This window comes from Triticum urartu, chromosome 2A, assembly GCF_056163025.1.
Source record: "Triticum urartu cultivar PI428250 chromosome 2A, HENAU_Tu73, whole genome shotgun sequence".
NCBI classification, from domain to species: domain Eukaryota; kingdom Viridiplantae; phylum Streptophyta; class Magnoliopsida; order Poales; family Poaceae; genus Triticum; species Triticum urartu.
In genome coordinates, this window is record NC_141874.1 from 423,415,418 (window position 1) to 423,439,506 (window position 24,089).

Genomic DNA, 24,089 nt, shown 5'->3' on the forward strand with positions numbered 1-24,089 from the left:
CTATTCCGCATTGTTTCAAATGAAGACCAAACTCGTAACTCAAATATTCTCCTCCATGATCAGATCGTAGAAACTTTATTTTCTTATTACGATGATTTTCCACTTCACTCTGAAATTATTTGAACTTTTCAAATGTTTCAGATTTATGTTTCATCAAGAAGATATACCCATATCGTACTCAAATCATCTGTGAAGGTCAGAAAATAACGATACCCGCCGCGAGCCTCAACACTCATCGGACTGCATACATCAGTATGTATTATTTCCAACAAGTCTGTTGCTCGCTCCATTGTTCCGGAGAAAGGAGTCTTAGTCATCTTGCCCATGAGGCATAGTTCGCAAGCATCAGCTGATTCATAATCAAGTGATTCCAAAAGCCCATCAGCATGGATTTCTTCATGCGCTTTCCACCAATATGACCTAAACGGCAGTGCCACAAATAAGTTGCACTATCATTATTAACTTTGCATCTTTTGGCTTCAATATTATGAATATGTGTATCGCTACGATCGAGATTCAATAAACCATTCACCTTGGGTGTATGACCATTGAAGGTTTTATTCATGTAAACAGAACAATAATTATTCTCTGACTTTAAATGAATAACCGTATTGCAATAAACATGATCAAATCATATTCGTGCTTAACGCAAACACCAAATAACATTTATTTAGGTTCAACACTAATCCCGAAAGTATAGGGAGTGTGCGATGATGATCATATCAATCTTGGAACCACTTCCAACACACATCGTCACTTCACCCTTAACTAGTCTTTGTTCATTCTGCAACTCCCGTTTCGAGTTACTAATCTCAGCAACTGAACTAGTATCAAATACTGAGGGGTTGATATAAACACTAGTAAAGTACACATCAATAACATGTATATCAAATATACCATTGTTCACTTTGCCATCCTTCTTACCCGCCAAATACTTGGGGCAGTTCTGCTTCCAGTGACCAGTCCCTTTGCAGTAGAAGCACTTAGTCTCAGGCTTAGGTCTAGACTTAGGCTTCTTCACTTGAGCAGCAACTTGCTTGTCGTTCTTCTTGAAGTTCCCCTTCTTCCTTTTGCCCTTTTCTTGAAACTAGTGGTCTTGTCAACCATCAACACTTGATGCTTTTCTTGATTTCTACCTTCGTTGATTTCAGCATCACGAAGAGCTTGGGGATCGTTTCCGTTATCCCTTGCATATTATAGTTCATCACGAAGTTCTAGTAACTTAGTGATAGTGACTAGAGAACTCTGTCAATCACTATCTTATCTCGAAGATTAACTCCCACTTGATTCAAGTGATTGTAGTACTCAGACATTCTGAGCACATGCTCACTAGCTGAGCTATTCTCCTCCATCTTGTAGGAAAAGTGCTTGTCAGAGGTCTCATACCTCTCGACACGGGTATGAGTATGAAATACCAATTTCAACTCTTAGAACATCTTATATGTTTCGTGGGGTTCAAAACGTTTTTGAAGTCCCGGTTCTAAGACATAAAGCATGGTGCACTAAACTATCAAGTAGTCATCATACCGAGCTTTACCAAACGTTCATAACGTCTGCATCTGCTCCTGCAATAGACCCGTCACCTAGCGGTGCATCAAGGACATAATTCTTCTGTGCAGCAACGAGGATAATCCTCAGATCATGGGTCCAATCCGCATCATTGCTACTATCATCTTTCAATATAGTTTTCTCTAGGAACATATCATAAATAAAACGAGGAGCTACATCGCGAGCTATTGATCTACAACATAGTTATGCAAATACTATCAGGACTAAGTTCGTGATAAATTAAAGTTCAATTAATCATATTTAAGAACTCCCACTTAGATAGATATCCCTCTAATCATCTAAGTGATCGCGTGATCCAAATCAACTAAACCATAACCGATCATCACGTGAAATGGAGTAGTTTTCAATGGCGAACATCACTATGTTGATCATATCTACTATATGATTCATGCTCGACCTTTCGGTCTCAGCGTTCTGAGGCCATATCCGTATATGCTAGGTTCGTCAAGTTTAACCTGAGTATTCTGCGTGTGCAAAACTGGCTTGCACCCGTTGTATAAGAACGTTGAGCTTACCACACCCGATCATCACGTGGTGTCTCGGCACGGCGAACTTTTGCAATGGTGCATACTCAGGGAGAACACTTGTACCTTGAAATTTTATTGAGAGATCATCTTATAATGCTACCGCCGAACTAAGCAAAATAAGATGCATAAAGGATAAACATCACATGCAATCAAAATATGTGACATGATATGGCCATGATCATCTTGCGCCTTTGATCTCCATCTCCAAAGTACTGTCATGATCTCCATTGTTACCGGCATGACACCATGATATCCATCATCTTGATCTTTTATCAATGTGTCGTCACATGGTCGTCTCACCAGCTATTGCTTTTGCAACTATTGCTATCGCATAGCGATAAAGTAAAGCAATTATTTGGCGCTTGCATCTTATGCAATAAAGAGACAACCATAAGGTTTCTGCCAATTGCCGATAACTTCAACAAAACATGATCATCTCATACAACAACTTATATCTCATCACGTCTTGACCATATCACATCACAACATGCCCTGCAAAAACAAGTTAGACGTCCTCTACTTTGTTGTTGCAAGTTTTACGTGGCTGCTACGGGCTGAGCAAGAACTGTTCTTATCTACGCATCAAAAACCACAACGCGGTATAGTGATTGCTTTTTGATCTTCAGAAAGAACCCTGTTCATTGAATCCGATTCAACTAAAGCAGGAGAAACAGACACCCACTAGCCACCTATGTGCGAAGCACGTCGGTAGAACCAGTCTCGCGTAAGCGTACGCGTAATGTCGGTCTGGGCCGCTTCATCCAACAATGCCATTGAATCAAGAATCAACTAGTGACGACAAGCAATATGTATATACCCACGCCCACAACTCCTTTGTGTTCTACTCGTGCATATAACATCTACGCATACACCTGGCTCGGATGCCACTGTTGGGGAACGTAGTAATTTCAAAAAAATTCTTACGCACACGCAAGATCATGGCGATGCATAGCAACAAGAGGGGAGAGTATCATATACGTACCCTCGTAGACTGTAAGCGGAAGCGTTATGACAACGCGGTTGATGTAGTCGTACGTCTTCACGATCGATCGATACTCAGTACCGAACGTACGGCACCTCCGTGTTCAGCACATGTTCAGCTCGGTGACGTCCCGCGAACTCATGATCCAGTAAAGCTTCCGGGAAGAGCTTCGTCAGCACGACGGCGTGGTGACGGTGTTGATGAAGCTACCGACGTAGGGCTTCGCCTAAGCATCGCTACGATATGACCGAGGTGGATTATGGTGGAGGGGGGCACCGCACACGGCTAAAAGATCAATGATCAATTGTTGTGTCTCCAAGGGGTGCCCCCCTCCCCGTATATAAAGGAGTGGAGGAGGGGGAGGGGGCCGGCCTCCTATGGTGCACCCCATGAGCAGTCCTACTCCCATTGGGAGTAGGACTCCCCCTTCCAAGTAGGAGCAGGAGTAGGACAGGAAGGGAGAGAAGAAGAGAAGGAAAGGGGGGCGCCCCCCTCCTTGTCCAATTCGGACTCGAGAGGGAGGGGGCACGCGGCTGCCTTGGCTGCCCCTCCTCTTCTCCCACTAAGGCCCATTAGGCCCAATATATTCCCGGGGGGGTTTCCGGTAACCCCCCGGTACTCCGGTATATGTCCGAAACCTCCCGAAACACTTCCAGTGTCCGAACGTAGTCGTCCAATATATTGATCTTTACGTCTCGACCATTTCGAGACTCCTCGTCATGTTCGTGATCATATCCAAGACTCCGAACTACCTTCAGTACATCAAAACACAAAAACTCATAATACCGATCGTCACAGAACTTTAAGCGTGCGGACCCTACGGGTTTGAGAACTATGTAGACATGACCGAGACTCATCTCCGGTCAATAACCAATAGCAGAACCTGGATGCTCGTATTGGCTCCTACATATTCTACGAAGATCTTTATCTGTCAAACCGCATAACAACATACGTTGTTCCCTTTGTCATCGGTATGTTACTTGCCCGAGATTCGATCGTCGGTATCTCAATACCTATTTCAATCTCGTTAACGGCAAGTCTCTTTACTCGTTCCTTAATGCATCATCCCGCAACTAACTCATTAGTTACATTGCTTGCAAGGCTTATAGTGATGTGTATTACCGAGAGGGCCCAGAGATACCTCTCCGACAATCGGAGTGACAAATCCTAATCTTGATCTATGCCAACTCAACAAGTACCATCGGAGACACCTGTAGAGCACCTTTATAATCACCCAGTTACGTTGTGACATTTGGTAGCACACAAAGTGTTCCTCCGGTATTCGGGAGTTGCGTGATCTCATAGTCATAGGAACATGTATAAGTCAAGAAGAAAGCAATAGCAATATACTAAACGATCAAATGCTAAGCTAACGGAATGGGTCAAGTCAATCACATCATTCTCTAATGATGTGATCCCATTAATCAAATGACAACTCATGTCTATAGTTAGGAAACATGACCATCATTGATTCAACGAGCTAGTCAAGTAGAGGCAAACTAGTGACACTCTGTTTGTCTATGTATTCCACATGTACTAAGTTTCCGGTTAATACAATTCTAGCATGAATAATAAATATTTATCATGATATGAGGAAATAAATAATAACTTTATTATTGCCTCTAGGGCATATTTCCTTCACTATCGTAGTCCTATCAATAAGTAAGAGTGTCGAACCCAACGAGGAGCAGAAGGAAATGACAAGCGGTTTTCAGTAAGGTATTCTCTGCAAGCACTGAAATTATCGGTAATAAATAGTTTTGTGATAAGGTAATTTGTAACGGGTAAGAAGTAATAAAAGTAAATAAGGTGCAACAAGATAGCCCAATCCTTTTTGTAGCAAAGGACAAGCCTGGACAAACTCTTATATAAAGGAAAGAGCTCCCGAGGACACATGGGAATTATCGTCAAGCTAGTTTTCATCACGCTCATATGATTTGCGTTCGTTACTTTGATAAGTTGACATGTGGGTGGACCGGTTCTTGGGTACTGCCCTTCCTTGGACAAGCATCCCACTTATGATTAACCCCTCTTGCAATCATCCACAACTACAAAATAAGTATTAAGGTAAACCTAACCATAGCATGAAACATATGGATCCAAATCAGCCCCTTACGAAGCAACGCATAAACTAGGGTTTAAGCTACTATCACTCTAGCAACCCATCATCTACTTATTACTTCCCAATGCCTTCCCCTAGGCCCAAACAGTGGTGAAGTGTCATGTAGTCGACGTTCACATGACACCACTAGAGGAGAGACAACATACATCTCCTCAAAATATCGAACGAATACCAAATTCACATGACTACTTATAGCAAGACTTCTCCCATGTCCTCAGGAACAAACGTAACTACTCACAAATCATATTCATGTTCATAATCAGAGGGGTATTAATATGCACAAAGGATCTGAACATGTAATCTTCCACCAAATAAACCAACTAGCATCAACTACAAGGAGTAATCAACACTACTAGCAACCCATAGGTACCAATCTGAGGTTTTGGGACAAAGATTGGATACAAGAGATGAACTAGGGTTTGAGATGAGATGGTGCTGGTGAAGATGTTGATGAAGATTGACCCCCTCCCGACGAGAGGATCGCTGGTGATGACGATGGTGATGATTTTCCCCTCCCGGAGGGATGTTTCCTCGGCAGAACAGCTCCGCCGGAGCCCTAGATTGGTTCCGCCAAGGTTCCGCCTCATGGCGGCGAAGTTTCGTCCCGAAAGCTTGCTTATGATTTTTTGCAGGGCGAAAGAGTTCATATAGCCAAAGATGGGCACCGGAGGCCTGCCAGGGGGGCCACGAGGCAGGGGGCACGCCCAGGGGGTAGGGCGCGCCCCCCACCCTTGTGGATGGTGGGTGGGCCCCCTACGGTGCTTTCTTAGCCCAATTTTTTTATATATTCCAAAACTGTCTTCCGTGAAGTTTCAAGACTTTTGGAGTTGTACAGAATAGGTCTCTAATATTTGCTCCTTTTCCAGCCCAGAATTCCAGCTGCCAGCATTCTCCCTCTTCATGCAAACCTTGTAAAATAAGAGAGAATAGCCATAAGTATTGTGACATAATGTGTAATAACAGCCCATAATGCAATAAATATCGATATAAAAGAATGATGCAAAATGGACGTAACAATACTTGGCGGATAAGAAGGATGGCAAAGTGAACAAAAGTATATTTGATATATATGTTATTGATGTGTACCTTACTAGTGTTCGTAGTAGCACTTGGGGATTCGATACCGGTTCGGTTGCTAATATTAGTAACTCGAAACAGGAGTTGCAGAGACTAGTTAAGTGTGAGGTGACAATATGTGTTGGAAGTGATTCCAAGGTTGATACGATCACCATCGCACACTCCCTCTACATTCAGGATTAGTGTTGAACCTAAATAAATTTTATTTGGTGTTTGCGTTGAGTATGAATATGATTAGATCATGTTTATTATAATGGTTATTCATTTAAGTTAGAGAACAAATGTTGTTCTACTTATATGAATAAAACCTTCTATGGTCATACACCCAGTGTGAATGGTTTATTGAATCTCGATCGTAGTGATACACATATTCATAATATTGATGCCAAAAGATGCAAAGTTGATAACGACAGTGCAACATATTTGTGGCACTGCCGTTTAGGTCATATTGGTATAAAGCACATAAAGAAACTCCATGCAGATGGGCTTTTGGAATCACTTGATTATGAATCATCGGATACTTGTGAACCATGCCTCATGGGCAAGATGACTAAAACTCCATTCTCCGGAACAATGGAGGGAGCTAATGACTTATTGGAAATAATACATACCGATGTGTGCGGTCCAATGAGTGTTGAGGCATGCGGCAGGTATCATTATTTTCTGACCTTCACAGATGATTTGAGCAGATATGGGTATATCTACTTAATGAAACATAAGTCTGGAATATTTGAAAAGTTCAAATAATTTTAGAGTGAAGTGGAGAATCATCGTAGTAAGAAAATAAAGTTTCTACGTTCTGATCATGGAGGCGAATATTTGAGCTATGAGTTTGGCCTTCATTTAAAACAATTTGAAATAGTTTCACAACTCACTCCATCTGGAACACCACAGTGTAATGGTGTGTCCGAACATCGTAACCGTACTATATTAGATATGGTGCATTCTATGATGTCTCTTACCGATTTACCACTGTTTTTTGGGGTTTGTATTAGAGACAGCCACATTCACGTTAAATAGGGCACCGTCTAAATCCGTTGAGATGACACCGTATGAACTGTGGTTTGGCAAGAAACCTAAGCTGTCATTTCTTAAAAGTTTGGGGATGTGACGTTTATGTCAAAAGGCTTCGGCCTGATAAGCTCGAACCCAAAGCGGAGAAGTGCGCCTTCATAGGATACCCAAAAGAAACTATTGGGTATAGCTTCTACCATAGATCCAAAGGCAAAATCTTTGTTGCTAAGAATGGGTCCTTTCTGGAGAAGGAGTTTCTCTCGAAAGAAGTGAGTGGGAGGAAAGTAGAACTTGATGAGGTAACTGTACCTTATCTCAATCTGGAAAGTAGCACGTCAGAGAAATCCGTTCTCGTGATGCCTACACTAACTAGAGAGGAAGCTAATTATGATGATCGTGAAACTTCAGATCAAGTTACTACTAGACCTCGTAGGTCGAACAGAGCACGTTTCGCACCAGAGTGGTATGGTAATCCTGTTCTGGAAGTCATGTTACTAGACCATGACGAACCTACGAACTATGAAGAAGCTATGATGAGCCCAGATTCCGATAAATGGCTTGAGGTCATGAAATCTGAGATAGGATCCATGTATGAGAACAAAGTGTGGACTTTGGTGGACTTGCCCGATGATCGGCGAGCCATAAAGAATAAATGGATCTTCAAGAAGAAGACTGACGCTGATGGTAATGTTACTGTCTACAAAGCTCGACTTGTCGCAAAAGGTTTTCGACAAGTTCAGGGAGTTGACTACGATGAGACTTTCTCACCTGTAGCGATGCTTAAGTCTGTCCGAATCATGTTAGCAATTGTCGTATTTTATGATTATGAAATTTGGCAAATGGATGTCAAAACTGCATTCCTAAATGGACTTCTTAAAGAAGAATTGTATATGATGCAACCAGAATGTTTTGTCGATCCTAAAGGTGCTAACAAAGTGTGCAAGCTCCAGCGATCCATCTATGGACTGGTGCAAGCATCTCGGAGTTGGAATATACATTTTGATGAGGTGATCAAAGCATATGGTTTTATACAGACTTTCGGAGAAGCCTGTATTTACAAGAAAGTGAGTGGGAGCTCTGTAGCATTTCTAATATTATATGTGGATGACATATTGTTGATTGGAAATGATGTAGAATTTTTGGATAGCATAAAATGATACTTGAATAAGAGTTTTTCAATGAAAGACCTCGGTGAAGCTGCTTATATATTAGGCATCAAGATCTATAGAGATAGATCAAGATGCTTAATAGGACTTCCACAAAGCACATACCTTGACAAAGTTTTGAAGAAGTTCAAAATGGACCAGTCAAAGAAAGGGTTCCTGCCTGTGTTACAAGGTGTGAAGTTGAGTCAGACTCAATGCCCGACCAATGCAGAAGATAGAGAGAGAATGAAAGTCATTCCCTATGCCTCAGCCATAGGTTCTATAAAGTATGTCATGTTGTGTACCAGACATATTGTGTACCTTGCCATGAGTTTGGCAAGGGGGTACAATAGTGATCCAGGAGTAGATCACTGGACAGCGGTCAAAATTATCCTTAGTTACCTAAGAGGACTAAGGAACTATTTCTCGGTTATGGAGGTGACAAAGAGTTCGTCGTAAATGGTTACGTCGATACAGGCTTTGATACTAATCTGGATGACTCTGAGTCTGAATCTAAATACATATTGAAAGTGGGAGCAATTAGCTAGAGTAGCTCCATGGAGAGCATTGTAGACATAGAAATTTGCAAAATACATACAGATCTGAATGTAGCAGACCCATTGACTAAACATCTCTCACAAGCAAAACATGATCACACCTTAGTACTCTTTGGGTGTTAATCACATGGCGATGTTGTTGGAAATATGTCCTAGAGGCAATAATAAATTAGTTATTATTATATTACATTTCATTGTTCATGATAATCGTTTATTATCCATGCTAGAATTGTATTGATAGGAAACTCAGATATATGTGTGGATACATAGACAACACCATGTCCCTAGTAAGCCTCTAGTTGACTAGCTCGTTGATCAATAGATGGTTACGGTTTCCTGACCATGGACATTGGATGTTGTTGATAACGGGATCACATCATTAGGAGAATGATGTGATGGACAAGACCCAATCCTAAGCCTAGCACAAGATCGTGTAGTTCGTATGCTAAAGCTTTTCTAATGTCAAGTATCATTTCCTTAGACCATGAGATTGTGCAACTCCCGGATACCGTAGGAGTGCTTTGGGTGTGCCAAACGTCACAACGTAACTGGGTGGCTATAAAGGTGCACTACGGGTATCTTCGAAAGTGTCTGTTGGGTTGGCACGAATCGAGACTGGGATTTGTCACTCCGTGTGACGGAGAGGTATCTCTAGGCCCACTCGGTAGGACATCATCATAATGTGCACAATGTGACCAAGGAGTTGATCACGTGATGATGTGTTATGGAACGAGTAAATAGACTTGCCGGTAACGAGATTGAACAAGGTATCGGGATATCGACGATCGAATCTCGGGCAAGTAATATACCGGTAGACAAAGGGAATTGTATACGGGATTGATTGAATCCTTGGCATCGTGGTTCATCGGATGAGATCATCGTGGAGCATGTGGGAGCCAACATGGGTATCCAGATCCCGCTGTTGGTTATTGACCGGAGAGTTGTCTCGGCCATGTCTGCATGACTCCCGAGCCTGTAGGGTCTACACACTTAAGGTTCGATGACGCTAGGGTTATAGGGAATAGATGTACGTGGTTACCGAATGTTTTTCGGAGTCCCAGATGAGATCCCGGACGTCACAAGGAGTTACAGAATGGTCCGGAGGTAAAGATTTATATATGGGAAGTCCCGTTTTGGTCACCGGAAAAGTTTCGGGTGCTATCGGTAACGTACCGGGACCACCGGGAGGGTCCCGGGGGTCCACCAGGTGGGGCCACCAGCCCTAGAAGGCTGCGTGGGCCAAGTGTGGGAGGGGACCAGCCCCAGGTGGGCTGGTGCGCCCCCCACCAAGGCCCAAGGCGCAAGGGAGAGTGGGAGGGGGCAAACCCTAGGTCCAGATGGGCCTTAAGGCCCACCCTAGGTGCGCCCACCTCTCTCCCCCCTTGGGCGCCACCCTAGATGGGTTTTGGGGCTGCCGCCACCCCTAGGGAGGGAACCCTAGATGGGGGCGCAGCCCCTCCCCTTCCCCTATATATACTTGAGGTATTGGGGGTTGCAAGAGACACGAGATCATCTCCCTCTTGGCGCAGCCCTACCTCTCTCCCTCCTCATCTCTCGTAGTGCTTGGCGAAGCCCTGCTGGAGTTCCGCGCTCCTCCACCACCACCACGTCGTCGTGCTACTGCTGGACGGAGTCTTCCCAACCTCTCCTTCTCCCCTTGCTGGATCAAGGCGTGGGAGACGTCACCAGGCTGCACGTGTGTTGAACGCGGAGGCGTCGTTGTTCGGCGCTTAGATCGGAATCAACCGCGATCTAAATCGCTGCGAGTACGACTCCTTCATCCGCGTTCTTGCAACGCTTCCGCTTAGCGATCTACAAGGGTATGTAGATGCACTCTCCTTCCCCTCGTTGCTAGATTACTCCATAGATTGATCTTGGTGATGCGTAGAAAATTTTAAATTTTTGCTACGATCCCCAACAGATGTGAACTAGATTATTGACTCTAGTAAACCCTTTGGGTGTTGGTCACATGGCGATGTCAACTATGGGTGTTGATCACATGATGATGTGAACTATTGGTGTTAAAACACATGGCAATGTGAACTAGATTATTGACTCTAGTGCAATTGGGAGACTGAAGGAAATATTCCCTAGAGGCAATAATAAAGTTGTTATTTTATATTTCCTTATATCATGGAAAATGTTTATTATTCATGCTAGAGTTGTATTAACCGAAAACTTCATACATGTGTGGATACATAGACAAAAAACCGTGTCCCTAGTAAGCCTCTACTAGACTAGCTCGTTAATCAAAGATGGTTAAGTTTCCTAAGTCCTAACCATAGACATGTGTTGTCATTTGATGAACGGGATCACATCATTAGGAGAATGATGTGATGGACAAGACCCATCCGTTAGCTTAGCATATTGATCATTCGGTTTTATTGATATTGCTTTCTTCATGTCAAATACATATTCCTTCGACTATGTGATTATGCAACTCCCGGATACCGGAGGAATACCTTGTGTGCTATCAAATGTCACAACATAACTGGGTGATTATAAAGATGCTCTATAGGTATCTCCGAAGGTATTTGTTGGGTTGGCATAGATCGAGATTAGGATTTGTCGCTCCGAGTATCGGAGAGGTATCTCTGGGCCCTCTCGGTAATACACATCATAAGAAGCCTTGCAAGCAAAGTGACTAATGAGTTAGTTGCGGGATGATGTATTATGGAACGAGTAAAGATACTTGCCGGTAATGAGATTGAACTAGGTATGTAGATACCGACGATAGAATCTCGGGCAAGTAACATACCGATGGACAAAGGGAATAACGTATGTTGTCATAACGGTTCGATCGATAAATATCTTCGTATAATATGTAGGAGCCAATATGAGCATCCAGGTTCTGCTATTGGTTATTGACCAAAGAAGTGTCTCGGTCATGTCTACATAGTTCTCGAACCCGTAGGGTCCGCACGCTTAACGTTCGATGACGATATAATATTATATGAGTTTTGTGCTTTGGTGACCGAATGTTATTCAGAGTCCCGGATGAGATCATGGACATGACAAGGAGTCTTGAAATGGTCAAGAGGTAAATATTTGTATATAGGATGATGGTATTCAGACACCGGAAGTGTTTCAGAGGGTATCGAGTACTTATCGGGTCACCGGAAGGTGTTTCGGGTACCCCCGGCAATCCTATGGGCCATATGGACCTTGTGAAGGAACACACCAGCCCACAAGGGACTAGTGCACCCTATAAGGCTATAGGAGGAGGAGAAGGAAAGGAGGAAGGGAAAGGAAAGTGTGGATTAGATTCCCACTTCCTTCCCTCACCCCCTCTTTCCTTCCCCTTCATGCATACATGGAAAGGGGGGGCACAGGGCAAGGTAGGGCCCCTAGGGTGCGGCGCCAACCCTAGGGCACCCCTGGCTGCCTCTCCTCCCCATCCCACATATATATATATATATATATGTGAGGAGGGGGCGTCTAGAACACAGACCAACAATTGTTAGCCGTGTGCGGCACCCCGCTCCATAGTTTACACCCCGGTCATAGTTTTGCGGTGCTTAGGCAAATCCCTGCGAGAATCACTTCACCATCACCATCACCACGCCGTCGTGCTGACGGAACTCATCTACTTCCTCGACACCTTGCTGGATCAAGAAGGCGAGGGACATCATCGCGCTGAATAGGTGCAGAACTCAGAGGTGTCGTACGTTCGGTACTTGATCATTCAGAGCTGGAAGAAGTTCGACTACATCAACCGTGTTGTCAAACGCTTCCGCTTTCGGTCTACGAGGGTACATGGACACACTCTCCCCCTCTTGTTGCTATGCATCTCATAGATAGATCTTGCGTGAGCGTAGGAATTTTTTTGAAATTGCATGCTACGTTCCCCAACAGGAAGTGACCACAGTACTCTCATGGTCTGAGGAACTAAAACACAAGCTAACACTCTGTGTTATAACAATTGATTTCAGACGACATTATCTCACAGTATAACAAACAAGATTGGGTCGATTCAATATGATTGTTCTTCTAACGTCACATTCTCAATGTTGTTTTAGGAATATCATTACACTTAACAATATCTTAATATCCGGAAAACATTAGCACTAACAACACTTGAGCCAGTCTCATAGGCAAGATGGGGAACCTATTCTTTACCGTACATAACTCCACACGTGCATATGAGTTTTCCGCTGAATGCATATTCCAGGATCATAGCAGTTATAACATGAAATACAAACATTTAATTACAAAAATGGAAATATAATCATACAATATTATTTCCTTTAGGGCATATTTCCAACAGCAGGTCCTCTTGACCTCTTCCGAAGCTTCCAGGGTTTCTTGTTGCCCAAAAAATCGTATTAAATTGGCAAGTGATTTTGATCTCCATAAATATTGATTGATCGCAAAACCAAAAATGAGCAGAAAACATGAAACTGACACTAGACACTAAATTAATATGTTAGTCTAGAAAAATAATATAAATCACTTCAAAAGTATATAAAAGGAATAATATAATAGCATGAACAATAAAAAAATACGTTTGAGACATATCTGTATCCTACCCTACATATGCAAGGGACATACAAGGTGAAAGTCGAGATCCCAAGTTTTAATGAAAATGTTGATATTGAAGGCTGCCTTGATTGGTTATATGAAGTGGAGACTTTCTTTGAGGTCATTGAGGTTCCGGAAGATCGTAGAGTTCCTTTGGTCACATACAAGCTGAAAGGAGGAGCCGGTGCATGGTGTCATCGCTTTCAAGAAGAAGGCGAGCTGAGAGGAGGACCTCATATGAGAACTTGGCGGCAAATGAAAAGTCTTTTAAAAGGGCGATTTTTGCCCGCTGATTATGACCAGGTCCTATTTATCCAATTTCAAAATTGTGCTAAGGAAATATGACTGCCTCAGATTACATGAAGGAGTTTCTAAGGCTACAAGTGAGGTGCAACCCTGCTGAAACTGAAGGTTGATGAGTCATATTTTTGCGCTCAACACACCGTTATTTGAACTGGATAATCCCGAAATTTCTGAGAAAATCACTTTGATATTGCTAATAATGACTAATGAATGCGAGAGATCGCGAAATCATTTCTTTAATGTGTTTTCGCAGGAAAATGGCCTAAACATAGAAATGACTAAATGAATCCTTTCTTTAACGCGAGAGATCACCAGAACCATCTTCCAACCCTGGCCTTTGTCATTTCCCATCTCATCTCCATAGCTGCCGCCACCATCATCACCGCAACATATTATCTCCAAGTTAGTCATACTTGTAGTCGTGTATTGCATCCGACAAATATTGTAAGACATGGTATAAATCAATCATTCATTTTTATGTCTTTTTCAATGAGTTCATCTTGTGATCCGATAGCCATGTGTGATTAATTCTGTAAGGTAATGGGTTAAGGCAAGGCCTTGCAACCCGATGTATTTTTGGAAGGGATTGTTGGAATGACTTTGAATGTTTAACGTGTCTGATTGCAATGAGGTTGTCTCTTGTCTTCTTCTCAATCTAAGTCACTGCAGGTACCGAAGACCCCGTAGGTCGATCCAGGAGGAGGTAAGGAGCAAGAAGGACACGGAACGCTATCCCGAACAACATTGAGATAAGGGGTTACTACGGTAGCGGAAAGCAATTTCTTGGGGACGAATGAGGTGTGGTCATTAAATGTCCACTATATTTGTCCGAATATTTATCCTTAATAACCGAGGTAACCCTGCGAGATGGCAAGGGTCCGCGATTGGACAATTGACTCTTAGTGTAGGTCGCTTACCAGTCAAGATGTATTTCAGACACATCCCCCACATTCTCGCGTCGCAAATACATCATAGTTGTTGTCTTCCAGAACACAAATTAATATCATTAAGGTCCTCAACGCAAGTTTAAGGTTGTGAGAGTAAGACCTCATACTCATGCATGTTTTTAATACCATTTTTACACCCCTGAGGTTGTTAAATGTCCGGTTGGAAAACAGGAATTTAATTCATTAAAAAAAGACTTGTTAGAGACTTTGTCGTAGTGCACATCCTCTTGTGGGTTCGATAACTTAGGGTCACTCCTTGAGGAAGGCAGAGAACCTTCACTATTCAAATTGGATCACAAAGGCCATCATGTTCGTATCTAGTTGTTGCTGTTTTTCATTGACATAAAAGTTGGATGCCTTGATCACTAGAGCAATGAATAAGAAAATGCTCCATCTATTTGTCTGTGGACACAATCTAGATAGTAATCTGCTCCTTAATCCGTGAGAAGCATTTTTTTAATTCACGAGAAAATATCCCCTTTGCTGTCTCCATTTTATAATATAAACTTTATAAGTATGTTTCATCTTTCTGGTTCATGCACAATTCAAGCACACTTTATCTGAGGTATTGTGGCCATGTCGACACCATCGAGCAACTGGTAGTGTCACAAAAGTAGGGCAAGATGAGCACTCTAGTTCCGGCGATGGACACGTCGATGTTCCCTAGTGTTTGCGTAGGTGTCGCTCCCTTGAAACTTCTCTCCTCTGACAGTGGCACCTTCACTTTCGACACCATTAATTGTTGGATGATGATCCTAGAGATTGACAAACGGGCCAGTCTCTAAGCATCAGTTTAAAACATACATCAAAATGCTTAGCCACAAAGGACATTCCCCTCTAGCGAACATCACACGCATGCAGTAGCATAGTGAATGATAGGCTACTCAAACGGATTTGTCCTTCGATGCCGCCCATCCTTCTGTGCTGGCGTGGTTCAATGACAGGTGTGTCGCGCGATGACCGGCCACAACACCTTAGGATTGACCATGTTTCAACATGTTGTGATCAGGTGAACATGCGGCCCACCGACGAGGGAGGAAACAACGATAAGTGACAACATGACTGTAGGCTTATTTACGTTATGTCATGTGATAATCTTGTTCTCTTGTTACAACACACGTCATATGTGCTAGCCTTTTCTAAAGCAAGTATCATAACTCTATCACTTAGTAAGCATGGTGAGTCCATGCGTACGATGTTATGCCTTGGTTTTCTAGAGAAAAAATAGGTATGTTTGTGAGTAAACATGATGAATTCAAGCGTACGATGGTATGTTTGGTTTGCTTGGTGCTTTTACAATATAAGTCTTTTTTTTACCACGTGATAGATGTGGTAAGCAATTCAAACTATTAAAAAAAGATTTTTTTAACACGATTTTACAGGAAAAGCTTACTTTCACATTTTTATTCGAGGAAAAGCCTAGTTTTACAGGACACCAAACCCTAACTTTATCTTTTGAGACAACCGAACCCTAACTTGCAAGCTCGTCTTTCACCTTTTCGGGTCCCAACGCCGAGCCCAGTCCAGCCCACGGTGCACCCAGAATCCCCCAAACCCACCTAGCTCTCCTTCCTTTCCGTTCTTCTATCGCTTTCCCTCGAATGGAAGCTGCGCCACGCCCGCGGCAGCAGGAACAGCACCACCGGCGGGGCCGGCATCCCTAAATGCGCCGCCCTCTCGCCGCCGCCGCCGCCCTCCGCCTCCGCCTCCTCTCATCCTCGTCCCGCCCCCTCGTCCCCTCGCCCTTTCCACTCCACCACCTCCTCCGCCGCGACGACGACCGCGAGGATCGACACCCAACGCCCCCGCCTCCGCCATTCTCGCCCCGCCCGCTCCTCGGCTCCGCATCCGGTGCCCCCGGCCTCCTTGGCCTCCGCGGGTGGCGGACGTTACCCCCGGCAGCGTCACCGCCACGAAGCACCGTCGCGGACGCGCCCCCTGTCCTGCTCACCATCTCCCGCAGTAAGATCAGTGCCCCCTTCCCTTTTCCTGTCCGTGTCCTCATTCTGGGGTTTATGAGGCATCTTACGTTTGGTATTGTTGCTGTTCCTGTTGGGCCGCAGGTTATTCTTTGCGTGTCGCCAAGACCAAGAAGCAGACACACTTCGACGATGAGCACAGGTAATTCGAATGATCCTTTTTGTTCTAAAAACTGCGTGATTGGCACACTGCTATTAATCAATCAATTGATGGATTTGTGTGTTTCGGCCATGCTTTTCTTAAGGAACCATTTTAATTGCTCTTGGAATATACTTGTGTGCTATGATGGGACAGAAGTGCTATTGCCTCTATATTGTTACTGGACAGAAATGTTATTCCATTTACAATGATGGAAGAGTAATGATTGTGATGGGAGTGATGATGCTATCTATGCTTGAGAGTAGGTACCTTTTCCATTTTAGAGGACAGATGGAAGCTATTCCTCCATCCAAACCGAGGAAGAAGATCCACTCTGAATATTTTTTTCATTTATGATGAAGTATGAATTATGATGGTCTTTCTCTATGAAATACTCATTGCACTGTCATTAAGGGTATTCAGTTTTGTGTATTATCATATGAGTTATTTAATATTTGCATTAGCAATTATTTGCAAAATAGTGACCATTAATTTATTATTGCATGCTTGAATTATTTCTCAAGGTTCTGTATTGATATACACTTCGTTTCATGCAACTCCTGTTGGTTTGATCTCAGCCATCGAGCGGTTAACACGGCACTTTGGTGTAATTTCCTTGTCTTCACGCTGAAGTTTGGTGTGTGGTTTTCAACATCTAGTCATGTTATGCTAGCTGAGCTAGTACATTCGGTGGCAGACTTTGCTAACCAGGTAACTTTACCCTTTGCAACTTAAGTTTGTGTTTCTTTTTTTCTTGTCTATTTCTTGACCTGGAGTGAAGTATCATACCCAGAGACTAACTGCCTATCAAAATTCAGGCTCTTCTTGCATATGGTCTGAGAAGTTCAAGACGTGCTCCAGATGCTCTACACCCGTATGTATAACTCTTTGATTTTCAATGCATGCTTTGTCAACAAAGATCTCCTTTTTTTACTGGAATATTAGTGATAAGGAAGAACCCTGGTATTAATCACTGTATAATAAATAATAGTCTCTAGAGAACCAGTGATAAGACTGTCTATATATGACATAAATTGATGTGGTGCCCTGTGTCTTGACTTAATGATTGCTTACCCTAGCTTAATCTCTTTTGCAGCTATGGTTATTCAAAAGAAAGATTTGTATGGTCTTTGATATCCGCAGTTGGAATATTTTGCTTGGGTTCAGGTGCTACTATTGTGAATGGAGTTCAGAACTTGTGGAGTTCTCAAGTATGATGCGAGTGTATCATTTGGTTCAGTAGAGAATTTTGCATGTACATTCCATTTTATCATCAAATCTTATCCCAAGTACAGTTTTCATATCTTATACTTATATTACACAGCCTCCCGAGAACATTCACTATGCTGCATTAGTGATTGGTGGGTCGATCCTAATTGAAGGTGTTATTCACGAAAACCTGTTCTCTTTATTTGCTTTAGTTATTTAGTATGGTTTTAGTTGACAGATGCTGTTGTCTCTCTAGGTGCTTCACTTCTTGTTGCTATAAAGGCTGTTAAGAAAGGTGCAGCAGCAGAAGGAATGAGTATCAGAGACTACATCTGGCGTGGTCATGATCCAACTTCAGTTGCTGTTATGACTGAAGTGAGTAATGTGTTCTAAACTACCTTAGTACCTCTCTCTTCTAGTCCAATCACTTCCTGCAACTGAAATCCTGAACTTGCATCTGTGCCCTTTTTTTATGATTAATTTAGTTGCCCGCATTTGCTGTCTTAATCATATTTCTTCTTTACTTACCAGTTACCATTTATTCCTTCTTAACTCCCTTGATTCCTTCTCATATCCCAATAATTGTCCGACAGGATGGTGCTGCTGTTACAGGTCTTGCTATTGCAGCAGCATCTTTGGTGGCTGTTCAAATGACAGGAAACCCCATCTATGATCCAATTGGTTCCATCATTGTTGGTAACTTACTTGGAATGGTATGCTAATTTTTCCGTTTCATGTTTTTCTGTTTTGCTTCTGTCAGCTTATATTTGCTCTGTTTGTACAAACGTACTCCCTCCGTCCGGTGAAAAGTGTACGTTTGGGTTTAAAATTTGTCCACCAAAGAGTGTACTTCTACCTTCCCAATGCACTTTAAACTATTTTCTCTCATCACACGGTAATCAAGACCAATAGCATTCTATACATAATCTTCTTAATTTCTACATGCACTTAGCTCATTGGGGGTTGGGTAATTAAAGAGGAGAGAGATGGTGGCTTGCATCTTCCCAATGCATTTTTTACTTCACTTCATAATTTGTCCTAAAATTTCTAGATGTACATTTTTCACCGGACGGAGGGAGTAGAGTCAATACAAATGTATTTGTGCTCTGTACTTGAATTATGCTGCCCTACTGACAATTTTGCCATATTTTCTGTACACATTTTCATGAGAATCTGAAACAAATTGAAATGAATATCGTCATGTTTTCGCATTGAAGCAAAGCCACACATTCTGCCATTTGAACTCTCTACCCAATTATATGTCCTTATTGAAATTATCTTTATTAGAACCATGAGTTGGTTGCGAGATCTTATTGGTTTCAGCTCTACCCTACCCCAACTTGTTTGGGACTAAAGGCTTTGTTGTTGTTGTTGTATCGAAATTATCTTTGTTCTGGCATGGACTCATCGTGGTATGTTATCAGATTGTAGAATTTTCTCATCTCTTTATTGTTTTTATGATCTGTTAGCTTCAATCTATTGCCAGAAAGTGTCAAATGATGCTATGTTCATCTGTGTGCCAGATAGAACAGTATCTTGGCTGTTATAACACTCATACAAGCAATATGCGCTATCTGTTGAAGTGGCACGCTGCATAGACTGCATTTGTTTGATTTGTGAAGCTCTAAGGCCAAAAGTTTCATAACTGCCACCGCTAGTCTGCTATAGCGGTGTTATGTTTCTTGATGTATATCTTTTTGTTAATTGCGTTAAGTCTGAAGTATGTTCTATTAAACTTTTATTTGATTGCTGGTTTATTCAGTTTTTTTTGTATAACTTGCCTCACACATCCTGCATTTGGTTTCATAGTGAAGCTGTGTATGCTATCCATGCTCTAGTGTTAGGTAAACTAAGGAGAATTGGTACTGTGAGGCAACACTTCCTATTTATTACTCCCTCCGTTCACTATTAAGTGAACAAACACACTATGTATTTCAATATGGACTACATACGGAATGAAATAAGTGAACAAACACACTAAAATGCGTCTATATACATCTGATTCAGAAGAAAGTTAGAACATCGTGAACGGAGTGAGTACCTGTGAATAACCCATGAGAAAGTTATGCCAGATTAACATGTTTGTTAGCCTAACATTATAAAACCTAGTTTGGTTAGTATGGGATAAAACTAGGATAACTACAATCAGTTTCACTTGAAAATAAACTTGTAAGCTTTAAAAACCACAATTTCCTTTTTTTTATGCAGAACTATAAATAGACTATTACAATGACTGTCGACAGGCTTCAACCAATTAATGTTTTCACTAAATGCTATTGGAACTGAATAAGGGCTTCAAGTATACCCATAATTCTCACACAAATGGTTTCTGCAAAATCCATCGGCCATACTTAAAATGACCACTATATGTTTTCATCTGGGTTATCTTTGCTCTGATGGTTTGTTCAGGATTTGCATCTGTTTGTTCATTCCTGCCCATGCCTTGTTTCAAAGCAAGATTCAACATTTGTGCTATCTCTGTAGGTTGCGATTTTTCTCATCCAGAGGAACAGGCATGCTTTAATTGGTAGGGCCATTGATGATCATGACATGCAGCGAGTTCTTGAATTTCTGAAATCTGATCCGGTAACTTCCGGATGACTTTATTTCATAGTACAATGCTCAGAAGCTTTGTTATGAAGCTGATGTTATTACATCTTGCAGGTTGTAGATTCTCTTTATGATTGCAAAAGTGAGGTGATTGGGCCAGGGTTCTTTAGATTCAAAGCAGAAATTGGTATAACTCTAATCATGTGCCATATTCCAGCTTACAATTATTCTAATTTATTGACACTTTTAGTTCATAGTTTTTAGTCTAGCATGCCTCTTTTTTGAATTAATAACTATGGAGCACTTCTTTTTTGTTAATCTTGTTGTTTCTATTTGTTGAATTGGCACATCGTTCCTTTTAGTATTTGACGTTTCTTTCTGGAAGTTAATAGTTACAGAGCACTCTTTTTAGTTAGCCTTGGTTGTTTCTATTTGATGAATTGAATTTGCTGTAAATGACCGAGTTGATATTATTTATCTGCAATGGATGGCCCTATCATCTATTAACTTTTTAATCTTGAACCTATTGCTTTACAAGCATCTTTCTGTATGGCTATTGTATGACCATTAAGAAGGAATACACTTTAGTGAGCTAACTCCATAAATTTGCAGTTGGCACCAACTCATAATTTACTGTTATGTTACCTGAGGGAATTAATGTCCGACATCCCCACGGGACGATGACTTGCCTGCAAAGGATTTTCCCCTTGGGGTTCGTATGACTTTGCAGTTGGCACTAACTCATAATTTACTGTTATGTTACCTGAGGGAATTAATGTCTGAAATCCCCACGAGACGATGACTTGCCTGCAAAAGATTTTCCCTTGGGGTTCGTATGAGAGGAAGAGTGCTGTATAGAGTTATGGGTGCAGGGAGAGGCAGTGGGTGGAGTGCCAGTGAATACTAAGAGGGTGCCAAACTACTGCATGTGTATTCATCCGTTATCACGAAATAAAAAACAAGCATTATGGTATGCAAAACATGTATGCATACCAAGGATATTTCAAGGGGTAGCCCTTACAATTTGCTAATTTGTTGACTCTTCCCATCCATATTTGCTAACATGTTGGGCTCATCTATACTTGCGTGTTGAAATTCCTCTTACATTTCTGATCTTGTCTTAACAATTTATTGACGTAATCATCCCACAGATTTCAATGGAGTAGTCTTGGTGCAAAATTATCTTGAAAGGACTGGACGTGGAGTATGGGCAAAACAGGTGTCTTTTCTACTTTAACGTAACGTAGTTATTTTGCTCTCTTTTATGAGTATATTGGTATTGCTCTGTTGCCAGGTTAGTGAATAATTGCTAATTTATGTGCCTATTATCTTAAACTGAAGCAATCACTCAATTTCTTTGTCGAAATTCTAGGTAGTCTTTCTATTGCTCTTCTCTCTAGTATAGTCAAGCTTTGGCTAGAGTGTCAGCAGTCAGTCAGTGATTGATGTTTAGTGGATTGTTAAGACACCGACTTTAACTTAACATCTACCTTTATTGAGAGTTGTGTAATTAATATTTCACTCATGCTAGCTAGGCGTGATAAAAAATTGAATTAACTGCATGTCCTTGTTGTAAGCTGTGGAAATATCAATTGGAAGCCCTCAATTCAATGTCAATTTTGTGCACTTTGCATAATAGGTCTCAATAATCCTCCCAAAAATACAAGGTGTAGATGAAAAAAGGATTTATAATTTTATAGTGAAAACTTTCATCCAAATTGCTTGGTATCGCAGCATGAGCTGCATCTTTGCACTGCCCATCTTTATATCTCTGATTCACACATTTGGACGAGAGGAGGGGTTGCACTAGATGCATTCCTTTCTGAGATGATTGTATTCGAGCAGTTCAAAAAACATGTTCACGTTGTAAGATGGGAAAATTTCAAGTGCAAACTCCCGTTTGATGTATAATTGTACTCTCAGCATGTAAGCATCTCAATAATCCTCCATAAAAAGTAAGGTAGGGTATAGATGAAAGGAGGATTTATAGCTAAAGTTTCATCCAAGTTGGTTTGAAGTACGAGTTGCATCTTTGCACTGCGATGGCTAATATTGGCTATTCCTTTTTCAAACATCCTCTCTTGGTCACCAATCTCAATAGATCATCGATATCATTTCTCTATAACCTTTTATCGATTCATTTTTACAGTTCCGGGAGGCCTCGTTGAGTAAGGATGATGCGGAGCTACGAAGGGTTATGGCCGAGTATGGTATGCACTATGTTGCTCTAGTCGCAATTTTTATGCCTGTTATCATGTTCTGACAAGCCATGCGTTACTGCTGCCTGTACAGGTGAGGGTGTGGTGGATGCTCTGGGATATGAAGTGGATCGGCTGGAGTCAGAGATACAGAAGATTGTGCCGGGAATCAGACATGTTGACATCGAGGCGCACAACCCAGACGGTCTTTCAGTTTAGAGTAGCATTTTTTGTACATTTTTATGGATATATTCGGTTGATTGATCACGCTTGCTGATCAACGCCAATCTGATTTGTTCTATGACCTCTTGATACTTTTTACCCCTCAGTAATTCAGGCCATTGTCTCCCATGTAAGAACGAGATGCCCTACAGAAAGTCAGTGGGCACATAATCTTGGTGCTCACGTGTTGAATATGTTCTGTGGCGCGGCAAAGATAGTGTGCTGTCAAGATTTATTGCAATCCATTAACCTCCAACCCAACTGCTGATAGGGTGGCAATTAAACACGACCGCATATTTTTTGCGAAACAGGCTCTCAGATCTATTGTTAAACCCAGTCAGATACAAGTAGTACCCCTTTAAGATAGAAAAATACAACGAAGTCCCTGAGGAACCACAGAACCGCTGCATCCGCCGGAATGAGTCCGAGGACGCGTCGCCGCTCTGCTTGTTCGCCGGCGAATCTCCATGGCAGACGGGATCGCGTCCTCAGAACGTTGAAATCCTTCGGCTCGGCCCGTTTTTAGGCACGGCGATCGCATGCCGAACCCAGCGCATTGGGGGGGGGGGGGGGGGGGGGGGGGGCGCTCGAGGGCTTCGGCGCAAGGGAAAAGCATGTCTGACCCACATCGTCAGGTGAAAAGTCAAGTCTATCTTCTGGATTCGCCTCCCCCCCCCCCCCCCCCACGCTCGGCCGCCAACCGGCTGATCCCGGCGTCGTCCACCGCCCACCACCGCTAGATAGCCCATTCCTCGCTGGAAAAAGAGCAGAGGTTTCGCCGAGGCAGCCTCTCCACCATCGGCTAGGCGATTTTTCCGGCGTTCCGGCCGCAGAGGGGCAATTTAGCGGCAGGTGCGCGCCCACCACGTCCATAAGATGTTTGGCGATTTGCCTGCCTCGGCAATGGACTCGAACTATGAGGAAGCACTCGCTGTGCTGCTGGAGGAGGAAGCCGAGGCTGACGTCCAGGAAGAGAAACATCTCATGGTCCTCGCCGCTGAGCAATTAAAAGCCGCGGCGAGGTGGCT

General features: G+C 42.5%; 1 protein-coding gene across 1 annotated transcript; it reads left to right on the forward strand.

Moving 5' to 3' along the window:
* The first annotated feature begins 16,275 nt into the window (after positions 1–16,275).
* On the forward strand, positions 16,276–23,255 carry LOC125537580 (Cation efflux family protein). The gene is made up of 13 exons (XM_048700895.2): positions 16,276–16,726; positions 16,828–16,885; positions 17,461–17,593; positions 17,701–17,756; positions 17,979–18,093; positions 18,207–18,264; positions 18,348–18,466; positions 18,685–18,804; positions 20,576–20,677; positions 20,756–20,828; positions 21,793–21,860; positions 22,791–22,851; positions 22,934–23,255. The coding sequence occupies exons 1-13, from the start codon at positions 16,429–16,431 to the stop codon at positions 23,056–23,058; spliced, it is 1,386 nt and encodes a 461-aa protein (XP_048556852.1). The 5' UTR covers positions 16,276–16,428; the 3' UTR covers positions 23,059–23,255.
* The last annotated feature ends 834 nt before the right edge of the window (positions 23,256–24,089 follow it).